Source organism: Megascapheus bottae, chromosome 15 (genome assembly GCF_031878675.1).
Source record: "Megascapheus bottae isolate mThoBot1 chromosome 15, mThoBot2.hap1, whole genome shotgun sequence".
In the NCBI taxonomy this organism is placed as follows: Eukaryota; Metazoa; Chordata; class Mammalia; order Rodentia; family Geomyidae; genus Megascapheus; species Megascapheus bottae.
In genome coordinates, this window is record NC_143523.1 from 11,274,316 (window position 1) to 11,293,039 (window position 18,724).

The 18,724-nt window shown below is 38.4% G+C and overlaps 1 protein-coding gene across 1 annotated transcript; it reads right to left on the reverse strand.

Annotated features, from left to right (window-relative positions):
* Positions 1-4,525: 4,525 nt before the first annotated feature.
* LOC150053797 (pancreatic triacylglycerol lipase) lies at positions 4,526-18,434 on the reverse strand. The gene is made up of 12 exons (XM_090345512.1): positions 18,368-18,434; positions 16,832-16,986; positions 15,774-15,896; positions 13,386-13,520; positions 12,614-12,725; positions 11,113-11,232; positions 10,880-10,999; positions 10,280-10,398; positions 8,013-8,142; positions 6,284-6,392; positions 5,585-5,749; positions 4,526-4,610 (listed from the first exon to the last, which is right to left on the reverse strand). The coding sequence occupies exons 1-12, from the start codon at positions 18,432-18,434 to the stop codon at positions 4,547-4,549; spliced, it is 1,419 nt and encodes a 472-aa protein (XP_090201638.1). The 3' UTR covers positions 4,526-4,546.
* Positions 18,435-18,724: the final 290 nt, after the last annotated feature.

The following is an 18,724-nucleotide window of genomic DNA, read 5'->3' on the forward strand; positions in this document are numbered from 1 at the left end:
AGGTCTTTTTATAGGGGAACCTTATCTTTTTGAACAGTGCCCTGGAAAAGTGGCATGAAAACAGAGGAGGTTCCAAGAACATATTTCTAATTTTAATCACAGATAAGCCATATTTATAGAGCTGGAAAGGTTTGCAAGGTTTTCATGGGAAGATGAGAAAGTGGGAGATATGCAAGTTCTTTTCCAGTGTACTTATGCAATACTCAGAATCACCAGGGAAGGTTCTTGTCTCGTTCCTTAAAGTTCTCTGTGCAGGTTCACTGACATGTGTCTAGCCCAATTGTTTTCACAGATTTGACAATAAGCACCTGGAATTCAAAGACAGACAGTTGTATGCAGCTTTTCTGCAATTTTTGCCTTGCCTTCAACCATAGAACCAATTGTTAAAGAGAGTTCAGTCCTCTTAGAAAAACAGAATTTAGGTTGAAAGGCTACAATACTCATTTTTCAACAATTACAAAGAAGGAAGAATTAACAAAGGATCAAGTAGGATCCAGTGCCTGTGAGGGTGGCTTCTATCTATTGCATAGTTTCTTGAAAGGCAGAGGTGGGATGATTGTGAGTTCAAAGCCTGCCTGACCACATACGGCAAGTGTGTCAAAGTAAAAAGTAAGAGAAACAAAATTTCAAAAAGAAAGAAAAAAGAGGAGTATCACAAGGAAAATGAGAAGAAAAGGAAGAGTGGTCATCTACGAACAGACTGGAATCAGCTGAAATAATGAATAAGAGAAAAGAAATACAATTCAACTTGGAAAGTAACAGTCTGGAAATAGTGTACAAAAAGTATTGGCGAAAAAAGTTGGATATATTAGTTAATGTTATAGTACGTAAAGTAAGTAGTTAGAAACTATGATAAGAGATGACATTTTTAATGAAGCAGGGCTATCCAGCCAGATACTGTGAAAATCCTTAAATGAGTCATTCAAAATTTTTATAGTTTTAGGTCAAAACTGGTCATTTTCTGTGTCATAACAAAAATTAAATGGGCAGAAAGGAGCAACAGATTCATGTGCATGTGTGTGTGTGTATATGTGTGTGTGTGCTTCTGTGTGTGTGCATGTGTATGTATGGGTATGTTTGTGTGTGTGCTTATGTGTATGTGTCTGTGTGTGTGTATGTGTGTCCGTGTGTGTATGTGTGTGTGCATGCGTGTGTGTGTGTCTCTGTGTGTATCTGTGTGTATGTGTATGTGTGTGTCTGTTTGTGTGTGTGTCTGTGCGTGTGTGTGTGTGTGTGCATGTGCGTGTGTGTGTTTTACTTGGATTTGAACTAAGGGTCTGAATGAGGCACTGTTCCACTGAGCTCCACCTCAGCCGGCATCTTTTCACATTTGCCATTCTGAAGGTCTGGTCTCTAGGTCTGAGCTGGTCTATGCTATGATCCTCTACTTGTATGTCCCCTCCTCCCCACCCCATTCCTATATCACTGAGAATGTCAATGTGCCACTGCATACACACTGTGTCACTGAGGCTGTGCTGCAGCATACACACTTTGTCATTGTGAATACCCTGCATGTGGGATAACAGGCATGGGACACTACGTCCTGTCACAGATTGATATGGAGCCTCCCCAACTACCACCACTGCTCCCATCTTCCCCAGGGTCACCGCCCCAGCAGCTGGAATTCCAGCCACTCATCTACCACTCCAAGCTGCTAGGATCAATTCTTCTTCTTAACAAGAGGGTTGAAGTAGAAGTGGTTTTAAATCTTTAACAAAGCTAACTCCTGGGGTTTTTTTGTTTTTTTTTGCCAGTCGTGGGCTTGAGCTCAGGCCCTGAGCACTGTCCTTGGACTTTCTCAAGGTTAGAGCTCTACCAGTTGAGCCTCAGCACCATTTCTGGCTTTTTTTTCTATGTATGTGGTACCAAGAAATCGACCCCGGGTCTTCGTGCATGCTAGGCAAGCACTCTGCCACTAGGCCAAACTCCCGGCCCCATAAACTCCTGTTTTTTATGCTATATATGAGTCAATTTGTAGCTAACATGTTTCTTTGCTAATTTTACTAATCATAGTTTCATTTTTTGTTGCAATTTCACTATGCACTCCAGACTGACTTTAAAAGAACCTTGCTCCTAACCTCCCAAGTGCTGGGATTATAGATGTGTACTGCCATGCTTGCTTCATCAATATTAATTTTATAGAAATTTATATAAGGTTATAATACAAAATATAATTGTAAGCATTAATTCTGCACTGACATGTGTAAAGTCTTGTGCTTGTTTCCTTTCAGAAAAATGCAGGTCTTCAAAACATTTCAACCATATCTGAAATATACCCAAGTTTTTATGTCTCATTCAGGCCTATATCCTCTACTCCAAACCATATGTCCCTTTGCTTATTTAATAGGGCCATTTGAGGTCTGATAAACATCTCAGAGGACAAGATGAAATTGACCTTCTGACCTTGCTCCTGAAATATTTCTCACAGAGCATTCCAAATCAAAGACATTTGCATGTTCTAGTTGTTGACTAAGGAGGATAGGTCCTCATTTTTTATTTTAGATACTCATTCCTTGTGCACATGAACCGTGTACACTAGGGATTCTGGCCTCATCTCCTGTCCAAGGTTGGCCTCTGACTGGCTTTATCCAATCACCATATTCCATTTTATTTCCAAAGGTCTATCAGGGGGAATTTCTGGAACTTTGTCAGAAAGACTGAGAAGCATGATATACTTTCTCCCTTACTAGACATGCAGGAGGAAGTCTGCGGCATAGGTTGAGGAAGACAGCAACCATTCAATTGGGAATGAAGCCAGTCATGGACAGGAGAACAAAGAAACAGGAACACAATAGGTTTGGAAGAGGTCAATAAAGCTGCTGGACTAACAAAAGCACACCTTCAAATGTCTTCTGGCCTTTCCAGTCATGTGATACAACATGCAGCCCTTTTGTGGACGTTAGATGGAGTTGAAGCTTTTGGTTCCTCAAGAGTTAGCCATCCTAATTATTCTAGGTTGACAGTGCTTAGAACAAGTTTTCCTATTTTATCAATGTGAATATAAAGTAATTTGATGAACCATGCAACAAAGCATGTTTTGAATTTCTCATGTTTTCATATCTTTGTGTGTTGCCTCTGTTGTTTTCTAAATCTGAATTACCCTTCCTACCATATCACATTAGCATAATTCCATTGTCTTGTAAAACACAGCATGTATATTTTTTTCTTTTGAGTTTCTTTTTTAAACATAGCTTAAATTTTTTCCATATTTTTACTGTAATTAATAGAAGGGTTACATTATATTCACCAGATAAAAGGAGCATTGCTCCGCAAATATTGATACCCTTTCACATGTCTTGGTCCCCATTTCTTTCCTCCAGACGCTACCCCTCATCTTGTTTCCCCTCCTTCCTTATTCTATTTCAAATAACCAAATAAGCATATATACAGCACATTAGATAACAAGGTGAAATACTGTAATAATATGAGATAACCAAAGGACAGCAAAAGAGATGAGAGATAACATAGTACAGTAAGGACAACAATCACTGATTATATAAACATAGCCTAAATTTAAAAACCTAATTTTAGTAGACTCATTCCTTTTTTCTGTTAGAGGAATCATAGTTAAATATCTCACCAATATTCTTAGAAATGTAACAGCCTTAAGATGACAGATAGGTATTACAAGTGAGGTGAAAATTCATAATTGCCAATGGAGACAGTTATGACAAGGGAAACCAGAAGCAGTGGGAATACAGAGAAAGAGAACTAAGTCAGTCTGGAAGAGAGAAGTACAGAAAGGATTTCTGGGTAAAATAAAGTCAATAGAGATATTTAAGAACTGACAAAAGTCAAACAAATGGAAGGAAATGGAGGCAACAGGTAAGTAAAGGATATGCAAGAAAGAAAAATATCAGATTGTGCAAATGAGACCAAAATCCCCCGCTGGGGCAGGTCCTGAATATGGAGACTGAGAAGAAAACATTTGGGGGTGAGAATGGAATCCAAGAGGAAAAACTTGACCAAGTGGACCTGACACTAAGAAATGTGGATTCTGTCCAGAGGCTCACTATGGGGAACTCTGATTTGGGCTTAGGTAGAGCAGATGGACTGCAGGGAGGGAAGAGGTGTGTGGGCAATCCAGCTGGGGGACCAGTGAGGAGCCTTCAGAGAGCCTCGCCGTCCTCATTCCTTACTGTGTCATCACCCACAGATGTCTAGTTAGGAACACAACTTAAGCATGGTGGGAAAGAATCATTGGCTGGCACTTTCCTGTGAGGCCAATAACAATGTGTCACTTTGGGCTTAGATGGCTGCCTTACATGCTCAGAATGGTATCTACAATTTGAGTAGGTGACACCATATCACTCTCACGGAAACAAAGTTTCCAAGATCAAATGCCATATGCTTAGGTAGTGAAAGTTAGCAGTCTTTTGTGTTTCAGCACACCAAACACACGTTTTAGATTTTTTCATCTTATCCAGGAGTTTCACTGGAAGTAATTAATGACAAAAGACAAAAGTAATTAAAGACAAAAGCAACACATCGCTTGACAGGTAGATTTTATTAGCAGTAAGACCAGTGGCCATGTGTCAACAGGCTCTTAACATGGGGTGAGGGTTAGCAGAACATCCTCTCTCACAGTATCTTGACTACAGAAGTTGAATCTGTGGAGGGAAGCATCAACAGGTCACTCCTGTCACAAAGTGGACTGATGGGGATGAGACCAACTTCTGCTCTCTCCACCTATTCTACCCTCCTAGAATCTTTGTCCAAGGAGAGGTGTTGAGAATATTGACAAGAGACCTCTTTCTAAGTCATCTTACTGCTCCAATTTCTCCTGCTGCCTGAATTCTTCCTGCCCATGCCAGACCCAGGAAACTCTCTCAAAGTAGTAGTTGGGGAATTTTATAGGTCTAGTTGTGTATTTTTTGTCTGTGAGACATCATTGTCTTTTATTGCTTGAAGTTCCATGAGATAAAGACTGTTTTTCATGAATTTTCCCTGAATTTGTACTAATTTGGAAACGTTTTGGTTTGTACCTTCTGTTAGGTGCAAGTTTTCTTGGGAATAAGTGCAATCTGGTGACAGAAGAAGCAGTCTTCTTTGCCTCAGAATTGGTTTACTAATAAAAAAAATCTTCTTGAACCAATATTGCTACCATTATAATTACAATCAGTTCACTTTCTCTGAACATCCTTTGGCTTTGAAACACTCCAGTGTGGGTTCTAACAAAGGATTTACCTTCTGGATCTTTCCATTGAAAGCAATCGTATTCTCTTCCTTGGTAGAGTCTCTGATAATCTAATTTTTGAACCCATAAAGTTTAGGTTCACACATGACGTGCATTATTTACACACATGGCGTAGATGAATTTAACATATGAAACATTATTTACATTTTCAAATCATGAAGTTAGATTCTCACTTTACTACTGAATTTCTACCAGAGAGCATTTATGTACAAATTTATCAAAATTGTTTCCTAAATTTCTATACTTTCTCTTAAAGATACAAAAAGCATTACAGAGCAGCCGTGGCAGAGATAAATCATGGTAGAAGCGTGTGTACTTTAGGGAGAATTTTAGTGAGAATAGAATTATAAACACTACCCAATCCTCATCCTTTCCACGACTACTTACACTCTTCCATCATTTCTTTCCACTGTGATTCTTGATGCTCCCACTTTGGGCAGGGTTGGGTTGATCACGTTGTTATACCAAATAAACTTAACCTTCTGCAGGTTTCCAACATCCACATCAGAGTCAAACTCATTGACAAGAACTGTACCAGGTTGGAGAGTGCCCCTGAGGTGATAAGAAGATGAAAGAAATATGTGAACCTTTATAAACATAAACAAAAGTAATCATATAATAAATATATATCATATGTGTTCTATATACATGCATGTTTCTCAAACACACTTAATATGTCCATAGCTAAGGTGATTCATTTGCCAATCCAATGTTCGAATTAGTTTCTCACAAGTATTTAACTCAATGGTTGGTTTGCTACCAATGGGGTCATGTTAATTTAGTTATCTTTCATTTAATATAAACAAAAGATGTGTTATGTGTTCAATTATGTTTTAGTCTTTAATTCAATAAATTATGTCAGACAGCAAAGGAAACATTAATAATTTCCTAAGAAAGTAAGAGAGAAGAAACTTAGAAATGTAATTCTGAAATGTATGTCAATGTGAGTGTGTAAACCTTTATTTTATTATATGTGACAGTATTCTCATATACAAGAGGAAATAAAAGCATTTTGTCAGTAACATATATTATAAATAAACATTATTCCAATACTTAAAATTGCAAAACAGTATTTTTTTTACTCACTTGAAAATTTCATACTGCTTAGAGTTTCCTCCACTTCCAAATAAAGAAACCAGGGTATGTCCTGTCACCTTCTGTCCAGACAGTGTGACAGCTACCTGATACCTCCAGCCTGAATGGAGGGAAGAATTTGCAAACTGTGAGCTTTAGGAGAAAAGATCCTGAAAACAGGTCAATTCCCATCACCATTGTGAAAGAATTTTGAATAATTTCTACAAGATATTGGTGATTCTTCTAGTGAAAAATCAGTTGATCCAAGCGTTATCCCCTTATCCAACTGTTCAGAGGACAGGCATTGGGAAACTGGAGGTGTGTGGTGTGTTTCCAAACTTAGTTTTTAACGCCAAGGGACAAAAACAGAAATCATTTTTTAAAATCTGAATCTAACCATGTGTAACTGAATAGTCGAAGAAACTCTCTAGTCAAAGATAAATGACCACAAAACATTGTCTTTTCATCTTTTTGTCTAAGTAGTTTACATGAATTTCCTCTGTCTCTTGAGGTGTCTCAATTTAGGGAAGCAAAAGAAAGTTCTCTTGTTATTGGTGAGTAGGGAAACACAGTACTGGCCAGTTACTGCAAGCCTGGGTTAAACTGGGTCTTGGATCAAGTCTGTTTTCAGTTTTTACAAGACTGTTACCTCAAATGAATCCCTGAGAATCAATTTTCTTCCTTAATCATCCAGAAAAGGTACTTGAATCCTATCTTCATGTCTCATAATTTTCCTGTCCTCTATTTCAATTCTCATGTCCCTCTGCATATCCCTCTCTTTGTCTCTGTCTGTCTATCTGTCTCTCTGTCTCTGTCTCTGTCTTTCTCTCTGTCTGTCTCTGTCTCTGTCTCTCTGTCTCTCTGTCTCTCTGTCTCTCTCTCTCTCTCTCTCTCTCTCTCTCTCTCTCTCTCTCTCTCTCTCTCTCTCTCTCTCTCTCATTCCATTAGTTATACAAGGAAGCATTTCACTGCTATATTTCTATACATGTTCATAATATATAAAAACCAAGCTCTATGTCCCTAAGTGTCTCTTGAACTTCAACTTGTCAACTCCTGTCCATTCCTATCACCCATGTTTCCTCTTTTAAGAGCTTATTTTTTCTTTTTTTTGTCGTGGCAGTAAGATTTGAACTGAAGGCCCTGCTCTTGCTGGACTGGTGCTCTACCAGTTGGTCTATGTCTTTGGCCCTGCATCGTTGCTGATTGTTTGGAAATAGAGCTTACCAACACTACTGCCTGACCTGGTGTCAAACCACAATACTCCTGATCAGAGCCTCCCAAACAGCTAGGATTACAGGTGTGAGACTGGTGCCTGCCCAGTGCGAGGATGCTTTTCTATTTGTACTGAACCTGACAATTTTGTTCAAAGTTTTGGCTGAGTAAAGAGAGAGAGAAACAGAAGCTTCCTAAGTTCAGCATCAGAAAAAAAACCACATGGAATCTGTTTGTCACGTTGATAGTCTTGGCCCCATATTCTGTTGTGCTCTTTTGAGTATGGCATTGTAAAAAAATTCATGTTGAGGAGGGATGTATAAACATTTGCATGGAAAACGACTTTATACATTATGAGTAAACCAAGATACATAGGATTAAGAATTAAGTCATGGCTGGTGCTGTAGCTCAGTGGAAGAACATTGGTTTGTCATTGGCAAGGCCCGGGATTTGATATACTGCACCAAGCAAGGAGAGAGGTGAGGGAGAGGGGGGAGAATAACTTAAGGTTCATAAAGCAAGAACTTACGAGCAAAGTTACTCTTATCACCAGTGTTTAGATAGAATGTTTGATATACTCCACTTGTTTTCCTAGAAAACCTGTCAGCATAATGACCCATCTGTGGGCACCCTCCACTTGCACAGGGGAAGCACTGGTTCTGTGAAAACAAAGACGTCCTGGATGAAGTGCATCATCTTTCCCTTCATGGTGCTACAAGGCAAGTTCTGCAATGTTAATTGTGATCCTGATGGTAAAAAGATGTTAATAATGTCTCAGCAAAGTGTAACAATGCAGGAGGATAAACAAACGGTTTCCCTGTTAGATAACATACAAGCAGGGAGAATTCGTGTGCATGCATTGTTTTCTCATTTGTCTCTCTAAGTTGGCCTACTGCCCCCAAGATGTTCATGTTCCTGGAATTTCTTTTAGAACAGTTGCAGAAGAAAGGACAGGATGGGATAATCAGCTTCTCATATGCAAAACAGAATCCATGAGGTGGACAATCCATTTGCAAGCTAGGTAATTCTCAAGTCTCTCTGTCTCCATTCAGTGCATGGGACTGCAGACTTGTATCTCAGAATACTCCCCTTGTGAAGAGGAAGCAATCCTGATGGTTATTAAATATTAATCAAGAGGTGTGTTTCTGGAGAACATTGATAAAATGGGACACTATCCTTGCTTCCTGGATGTGGGGAATTAGGAGAAATGAATGGAGTCAGGGAGGTGAACACCCACACCCACGTGGAGGGTGAGGGCACTCCACAGGAAAGGTACCTCGTCACTTTTCCAATCAATGCATCCCGTGACAGGCCCAACAGAGTTATGCCAGCATCCCATAAGGACTAGCCAGGAAGACATGGATGATCTAAACCCAAAGTAGACAAGCTCCAGACTTTACCTCACAAACCTCACATGCATTACCAAAGCAGAAATACGGATCTGACTGAGATTCCCAAAGAACTGCAAGCTTGTGCACCAATGGACCTCCAAGTTACCCCTTCTGTAGAACACACATTGCAGCCAGGAAACCTGCAAGCCTAGCTACACAGGAGGCTTGGTTCAAAGCCAGCCTAGGCAGAAAGGTCCATGAGACTTTTACCTCTAATTAACCTGTAAAAGGCTGAAAGTAGAGGTATGCTGAATGGGTAGAGTGGTAGCCTTGAGCAAAGAAGCTCAATGATGGCACCCAGGTCCAGTGAGTACCACCTTGAAGAGACATTCAGCAAGAAATCTCAGCCAAGAAATCTCAAGATTGAATGACTTTTACTCAGATTGAGTGCTGAGCATTTTTCCTAAAAGGATTGTTTTTATTGTTGAAGTGGATGATTTTAACTGTATGAAATATAGTTTCCTGTTTTGATTAAAGAATGATAAAAAGAAAACTTTACACAGAAGAAAGGTAGGAGGGTGTTCAGTTCTAATTGTGTTATTAGACTGTGACTGAAATATGTCCCACTTTCCCATAATCGCTAGCATTTATTGAATGCTGATGATTGTATTTTGTTTTTTTTTGTTTTAGGCTAAGTAATATATATCATATTATGTATTTCTTTTACATGGGCATTGAGTCTGCCATTATCATTGACATTTATTGATGAGTATACTGTCTTAAAGCAATGAAGTGCTTTGCTCAGAGTCATTCATCTGTTTTTCCTTTATTTTCTTAATTAAAAACTTTAATCTACAAATTATAATAAACAACACATATCTCATGTTTAAGGTTACTTAGAAGAATTCAAACTGAATATCAAGAAGCTATCAAAGATGGTATTCAAAGAAATATTGGTGAGTATGAAGTAGCTAAGAACTATCTCTATGTCCATAATTCTATAGTTTCAGAGGTTGGCATTTAAGGAAAATCTCCCATGTTCCCTAGCATCCTTTGAACATGGTTCTCAGGTAGCCATGTACTCATATTTTATTTGTTGTTTAGGATTATGAATTTGAACATTTACCTTATGTAGAGAAGTGATAGGGCATAAGTTATACAAAGGACATTTCCATTTACAAGCCTACTAGGAAATGCTTCAAGTACTTTTCTGTTACTAAAATGTGTACCTGCAATTTAGTATACCTGTGACACTATTAAGTATTCACTGAATGATTTGCTACTGTGAGCCATGGTAGTACTGAGAACCAATGGCCACAAAACACAAATGGAATATCTTGTAAATAGGTCTTGGAAATAGAGCTTAGTGGTGTCCTTAGCATACCCAAGGTCCTAGGTTCCATCCTCAGCACTGCGAAAAAAATATTCAAAATTCAAACTCAAATGGAAGGGGAAATATACTTACTGCAGAAAAAACATTATAAGAGGAGCAAGGGAACCCAGCAAAGCCAGTAGGGTTGAGGATGCTCTCAGCATAGTACTTGTAGCTTCTTAAGTGATTACAGGCTGCGAAGTTACGAGTTCCTTTGAAATCAGATATGATCATACATCAGTGACAATTTTATTTTTCCAAATCAACATTTGTAATGAAAATGTAGGTTTTAAAGCCTTCTCTAATTAATGTGAACTCATGAAATCATAGTATAAAATTTACAAAGTACATTTATGATTTAAAATTCAACAGAATTTAAGTAATTTTTAAGATGATAATATTTGATGCCATTTTTATACAAAACAAAAAATAACTTGATAAAGGAAGGGGTCCATAAGGCAACTTAATAAGTCAGTCCCTGAATCAAGTCATTGTGAAGTTGATCATAAATGCCATTCTCTTCCCAAAAATTCCCCATTTCTACATGTGTCAATGGAAATATGTATCTCAGGATGCAATTAAAGATTTTTTGTTATTTTATAACGCTGTACAATTCTGAATTATTCAGTGAGCTTTTCAACATAAAACAAATTTTCCCTAGTGAACATCTGCCTGCTCATAGGATGCTTTTACCTTCCCAGATTCCATCAATGTCAACAATCTGAGAGAGGGCATTCTTCTGACATCCAGGCATCTCTACTCCACCATTTGGAAAGAAGTCAAGGTGACCTGAAGGTTGGCTCAGTCCAAACCCTGAATAATTTTAAACACAAGGGTAAGTTAATGCTACAACAGAGATTCAAGACTGCAAATACTCTAAAATTGTACAGTCAAAATCTTCTAGAAGGCCAAATTGAGGAACTCACCTAAGTTGGGGAGAAATGGGGCAGCATCTGTATGAATGACATCCACAAACTGAGCATCACTGGGGTCCAATCGGATTAGCTCAGGTGCACCCTCAAAGCAAGGCTCAGCAGGATCCAACCCTAAACAAGGAGTATATGTCACTGATTATGTCCTTGCTTGTACACATTCACCTTTCTTCATGAGTTACACACCTGAGTGCAAGTCTTGGTGACAACTGTGAGTTACAGATGGAAAGAAATCAATTCTTCCTGAAATAACCATATTCTTAGGGAAATCTGCTGGGTTAGCTATTGCCTTGGAAGTGGATGTTTCCAAACCATAGAACCGTCACTATGGATGGATCCTTAGTCTTTCAGAGGATCTTGGTCATTTGATGCAGTTATCAGAAAAGAGTTTAATACTATTCTGAATAGAAGTGTTCCAATGAGAATAGAGTCTCCCAGTTGGGCAAGGACCGTGGCTCTCCTCATGGAATCCACAGCCTAGCATGGCCTAGTACTTGGTTGAACAGACTTTGGTAAACATGGAAAAAATGGGAGAAAATATTATGGAAGAACTTCTTTTCAGCAAATTAAGAGATAGAAAGTATAGGTGCTTCCATCAATCCAAATACAAACACCTCATCTGAATATTACTAGTCCTCACAGAAAGTCAAGAGATTGAAGAGGAAAATGGTCATTCCTGAAGGAATCAGGTCTCAGATCCAAGACAGTAAAATCTTTATAAATGGTCAAATGTTTCATGGTTGTTTGTGGGAACTGAATACCCAAATGAGACCTACTAGTTTAATGTAGTAATTCTGAATTTTGTTAAATAGCATTTAATATCTAATTAGTAGTACTCAAAACAGAACTACCAGCCCAGGGAAGCCTGGCCCTCTTTTCCCTTCTCTTTTCTCTGGAAATTGTATTTGATAATATATGTTTTCATTAGTAATTGCTGTTGAAGCAGAATTACAATTAACTGTACATATTTAATCTCTGTTGGTTAATTTATATGCTTTATGGTATTTATTCACTAAAAGAGGGGCAATAGTCTGAAGCACCTTAATTTGTTGTTTAGTCAAATGTAATGCATTCAAATGTTAAACGGAAGAGTGAAAAACTAAGATTGGTGGCAATAAAGCAATCTACCAGGACATGGAACATTCCAGTTTCTCCCCCCCCCCCGTTTTTTCTTTTTTTCTTCGTCAGGAGGCTTGAACTCTGTGCCCTTGTGTTGTCCCTTCAGTGCCACTTCTGGTTTTCTGATGGTTAATTGGAGATAAGAGTCTCATGGACTATTTTACCTGGGCTGAATTTGAACTGTGGTTTTCAGAACCCAGCCTCCTTTTAGGTAGGTATATAGGCAGGAGCTACCAGCACCTGGGCAATCTGATGTGTAATCATGGCACAATTCAGAAAATGTGAGAAGGTTAATTGGCTGCACCAGATTTTTCTTCTCTGATTCGCACAAGGGATACACTGATCTAATATTGCCATCACTATTGCTGTAACTGACCTGTGATTCTTCCAATGGCTCCATTGGTCCTTCTCCCAGCTTCTCCAACAATATGGGAACCCAGGCTGTGGCCAATGAGGTGGACGTTGGAAGGTGAATATCCAAATTGATTCTGTTGGAAAGCAAACCTCTTTAACATGTTGTCAAGGGTTCAGAAGTCTAGGTGGACACTAGAGAGGGACCTTACACTCTTTGTTTTTAGGAAGATATGCTGTCTCCTCAAAGAAGATTGCTTTCAGAGTTTTTTTTTAAAGTTATAATTTATGATTTATAATTACAGTTAAAGTTCTTTAAAATCATAAACTACTTGTAAAATGGAGTTGGGATTAACTTTTAAACCAGTGGGCATATAAGTCTATTATATTTTCTACTATATAAAACATATCCTTAAAAATATGAGTTGCTCGGCAGAAATGATTTAGTGACAAACTGGATGTGAAACTCGTAATGGAAGAAGTTATTTAAATATCTTCAAGTTTAATTTTTTCTTTGGTTTTTGATTCCAGTCAGTTAGCATTTTGTCATTGTATCGATTAGATATCATCTACCTAGTCTCTTAAGTCCATTTAACTAAAAATAAAAATTAGCATCTTACATGAATTAGGTTATTGATGAAGCCAAAATCTAAAATTTTTGTGCATTTTTACCTGATGGAAAAGCCTATTTCAGTAGAGAAATATTCCAATCAATTATTGTACCCCCAAATTTTGTTTTTGAATCAGAATGCAGGAAACAAAGCGTATGAGATTTTATATAACACAGCAGGATTTACCCGAAGGACATCAACAAAATATGCTATTTCTGCGCCCACAACCCGGGTGTTCTGTGAGGCCTGGGAATATGTGGTTCGGGAGCCTCCTTTCCAGTCCACACAGATGCAGTTCACACTTTCCACCTGAAACATGTTCTGATGGAAGAGACACAAGAAACAGGTAAATAAATCAGGTTCTTCAGTCATTTCTAATGGAGACGTTTGAAGACTATGGTAAATTCCCTCCTTGAACTATACAATATCATCACTTTTAATTGCAACACTATGAACAAAACTGCTGGTCAAAGATATATAGGGGCTGGGAATATGCCTAATGGTGGAGGTTCCACATACCCCTAAAATAGCTGGAAGGGGTACTGTGGCTCTAGTGATAGAGCACTAACCTTGACAAGGCCCAAGGACAGTGCCCAGGCTCTGAGTTTAAGCCCCAGAACTGGGAAAAAAATAAAAATAAAAAGATATACAGGACACCTCCTGATGTTTACCTGTGGCTCTAAACAGAAAGTGTGGCCATTGTACAAATGGGGTTGTTAGGGATTTTACTGTAAGAAATGCAGGCACATGGAATTCAGAGAAAAATGTGTGAGTTGTGACATTACATGTCATTGGAGTTTCTCAAAGGCTATCAAACCACATTGTCCATTACTAGAATGTACTAGGACATTATATGTCTCATTCATTGCTCTGTGCACAGTGACAACAACGCTTCCTGCTTCATAGATGCTTAATGAAAATTTAATAAATAAGAGAAAGAGCTGATCAGAACCCCTTGGTTATGAAAATGTACTGAAGTTTAAAAGAATAAGCTCTTTTTGATGAACATCCTATTAAGTTTATAGGTGAGTATGTTTTCCTATATATCACTGAAGTTGTTTCACATAAAACCATAGACTAACAATGTGTGCTGGTAACTTGACTTGCCATGGGCAAGCGAGACTTTTAGAAGTACAATTCTAATAGCAATTATTTGTTTGAGTATATAGTTTACATACCCTCCATCATTTTATATAAAATTAATAATAATGAAGAAATTATCTTGAACGTTTTCTATTTTCTATTACTTTTGTTCTAAGTAAAGTAAACAAGAATCTAGTTTGATTACTCTTAGATAATAGCATGCAGTTGCTGCTACAATACTTTTAAACATTTTTGGGTACAACTTTTCAAATATTACGGTTAGCTAAGAATAGAACAAGATTGTAAGCTAGAACCTTCATGCTTCTGCTTTAATCCTTGTTTCTTCCTTACAACATATTAATACCATTGGCAATGCTCAATCAAATGTAGATAAAACATATGTGCTTTTGGACTGTTAGAAATAAGTTCTAGGGCCAGGAGTTTGGCCTAGTGCTATAATGGTTGCTTAGCATGCACGAAGATCTGGGTTCAATTCCTTAGAAAAAAGTCAGAAGTGGTGCTGTGGCTCACGTGATATAGTTTTAGTCTTGAGAAAGTCCAAGGACAGTTCTCAGGCCTGGAGTTCAATCCCCAGGACTGGAAAGAAAAGAAATAAATTCTATACTCTCATCTAAAATAGTGATATTCCCCTGAATCGCATTCTTCCTTCACTGCTGTACAGAAATATATAATTGTCATCCATAATTTTATTAGCACACACAATAACCTAAAATTGAAGCTCTTTTTTTTTTTTTACTGATTTTCCCAAACTTGTAAAGGGACTGGACTCAAGTGTGTTCTTCTTTTGTCAGGATTGGTCAGGATGAGCGCATGTGCTCTGTAGATGACTGGTTCTGTCTTTAGTTCCAGTAAAAGTTAAGATAAAAATTAATGGGTTAAGCAGAGCCTGGGATTCTTTCCATGACAGCCTTGTAGAAATAAGTGCAATCCAGTGCAACAGCAGCCACAAAAGTTTGATGAGAATGTGAATAAATATACAAATAAATGAATCAATAATAATGCTCTTCAAGTACTAGCAGTTTCATGGACAATCTATTTTTCTTGATTTTCTATCTTCTAAACCTTTGTTATCACTGAGAACAGAGCCAAAGGCAAATAAAATAAAATGAGATCAGTTTAGCAGAAACAACAGAACCCTGAAATGGAAACTATCCAGTGATCATAGACGTTACTACCAGAGAAGATCAGAGTTATCAACTGAAAACCAATTGGAGCTTCTATTGCTGAAGTCTTGAAATGTCACCAAATGAGCTCGTAAATAATCAATGATGAGAGCCCCCAAATGCTTGCTGCCCTGACTCTCCCAGGATCCCAACTCCCATCTGCACCCTGGAGCCTTCCTAGCAACTAGAGTCTTCAGTTGCAGCAGGCAGTACTAACATATGTTCTCCCTGGTTGGAGCCCTGCCTTATGGATGGCTGAATTCCCCCTCAAGACAAACTAACCTCCTGTGAGATCACCAGGCCTCACCTTGCACATATTGGACAGCCAATTTTCTTCTCCCTTGTCTATGAATCCATGAACAATGAAACGAGTTTTTCTATTTGTATTGAAGTTGGAGCTCCTGATTTTTGATGGATCTGCAGTGACTATCTGTTTAGGGGAGAAAAGGGTTCCAGGTAAGTGTTTATAGTACCTTCTAGAATCATTACTATATGCCAGGAGGTAGTCAGAAGATGAAAACCAGGAGCATTTTTGATGCCTGAAGGACATTCCTATTGCAACCAAGCTATTCTGTGTTTCTACTTTCTATCATTACAAAATTTTTGTAATTGTTCTACTCAGGTGATATGTTTTCTATAATATTTGTCAGTAAAATCTTATCTACTTCAGTGAAAGTCTTCATATATATATATGTATTTATACATGTACATATATACACTCCACAGTATATAGCTTTAAACCTACTCTACATTTTTACAAATATAATTATCTACCTACCTACCTACCTATCTAGATCATCCTCTAGTTATTACAGAGTTAGGTCACAACAAACCCAGTGTAATTTGAAGGTACTGTGAGCTGGAAATGCATTGAAAATAGCAAAGCTACTGAGTATGTTAGCCTAGTAACACGTCACACTCTAGTGCATCAGTCATCAACGTTCATTATTAGTGACTGATTGGCATTGTGGCTCAGTACTCCTGTCTATTACTAGTCTCCAAAACACCATAACTTAAAATTGAAAGATGATATCTACTAAATACATACAACTTTCCTACCATAGCCAGATCAAAGAAACCTTCATTCAAGCCTCTTTAAATACATACCCTCTGCGTATATATGTAATTTATCGCAAGAAGTTACAAGAAGAATCTGAATATGAATATATACAAATATACATGCATGTCATATACAAATACACATTATGTATACCCACATACACTGGGAAGGTAAAATATGAATTTCAGTGTCTATAAATGTAAGACTACGAAGCTGCTTTTTTGTCTATTTGGAAGATTTAAATACTTAGTATACAAATCACATAAACACAGATTGAACTCTATCCTGGAAAGGAGGCTTCTTACTTGATAGTTGTCTTGGTTCTCATTGGTGTAGAGGAGGAAGCGGGTGTTGATATCTTCTGGACTCCAGGGAAGTATTTTCAGGGGTCTTTCCAAAATTCCTGCCCACGGGGCATCATCACTGAAGCAGCCCAGTCTGTCATAGCAGACTTCTTTTCCTGAAATCACCCAGAAGGATATTTATTAATGTAACCAGCATGCATTTTCAATGGTCTCTAGAGCGTTTGAGAAGTAAAATGGCATCTTATGTACATTTTCTTCCTTTACTACCCAGATACCATTCTATTGCACACACAAAGCACCTTCATAGCCAGGTGTCAATGGCTCTCGCCTGTAATCCTAGCTACACAGGAAGCTGAGATTTGAGGATCATGGCTCAATGCCAGCCCAGGCATAAAATTCTGTGAGACTCTTACCTCCAATTAACCACCAGAAAGCCAGAAGAGGTGCTGTGGCTCAAGTGGTAGAGTGCTAGTTTAAGAGGAAGAGCTCAGGGACAATGCCTAGCCCCATAGTTCAAGTTCAATGACCAACCAAAAATAAAAAGCACCTTCATAAACAGGAATGGCTATTATAGACAGGCTGGGGTTCCTCACTTTTAACTCAGGGGATTGCCTCACTTGCCACTTTTCTCCACTTAGCAGAGGGTATGGTATCATTTTTGCTTCTCAAAATTGATGTTAGAGCTATGCAATTGGTGCCCAAGAATGAGTTGCATCAGGCATCAGACTTGGTGGTGGTGGCATGTGTGGAGGACTGGACTACCACCAGCTCCTCCAGCTTTGGAATTTAAGCGTGGTGGGGTCGGGACTTCTCATATCCAACATGGGTGAGCATGTAGGTATCTGACATATATTTGCCAATCATCCTAGGTTCCTGTGATGATGTAGGTACTCAAACAATAAAGAGAAACACCCATCATTGAACACAATCTCGGCTTGCATGTTACTGCATAAAGGGAAATCTCCAAGGAAGTGTGCAACAAGGCCAAGCCCACCATAACAGCAGTGCTCGTAGTAGTAGCTGCGATGGTGACAGCATTTGTCTAGAATTTACCATGTGCCAGATGCTAGGCAAGGTGATTTCTTTACCCTATCTTCACCTCACAGTCATCCCATAACAAGATTGGCATTATTCTCATTTGATCAAAAAACAGCCTGAAACACAAGAGGCTTAAGGTTTTGCATAGTGTGACTGAGTTGTAGGTGACTAAGGAAGACTTCAAATGACTCCACTGACAGGTGCTAGGTTCAGAAAATACATATTGATGATAAATTTGAACTTCAGATAAACAGTACTTTTCTTTTAGAATAGCATCACATATTTATTGTATGTTTGATTTCTTAGTTGTTTATTCCAAATTCAGATTGAACTGGATGTCATTGATCTTATGATACAACCCCACGCCAGGCCCTGTGCTCTTAATCCTGTGCATTCATCGCATTACTCCTTGACCTGATCATGTTTTAATTCAGATATTCCATAATTCCAGAAAGCACTAAACAGTGAGGCTTCCCTGTGTCCACATAGATCCCTCACCTACTCCAGCTCCCAGCAGCAGTGACAGAATCCACAGCAGCAGCATCTGCAGAGAGGTAAAAAACATGGTTGATTCAGGTGAACTAACATGCTGAGAGATGGATAGAATTCAAATTCATGCAGACCTTTGGAGGGAAAATGAATTAGCTCTAATAAATTAACCTAGGAAACATGTTCCTGACTCACCGTGGCGGATCCGTTGGGTTCTTGGACAACCAGTTACCATTGGAAGGTCTTTTTATAGGGGAACCTTATCTTTTTGAGCAGTGCCCTGGAAAAGTGGCATGAAAACAGAGGAGGTTCCAAGAACACATTTCTAATTTTAATCACAGATAAGCCCATATTGATAGAGCTGGT

Coding starts and splice junctions, on each gene's coding strand:
- LOC150053797 (XM_090345512.1), bottom strand. CDS start 18,434: ATGTTTTTTACCTCTCTGCAGATGCTGCTGCTGTGGATTCTGTCACTG. Junction 15,897..16,831: donor AGAACCAAGACAACTATCAA/GTAAGAAGCCTC, acceptor TCCCCTAAACAG/ATAGTCACTGCAGATCCATC. Junction 11,233..12,613: donor AGCCATTGGAAGAATCACAG/GTCAGTTACAGC, acceptor CTCCTTGTTTAG/GGTTGGATCCTGCTGAGCCT.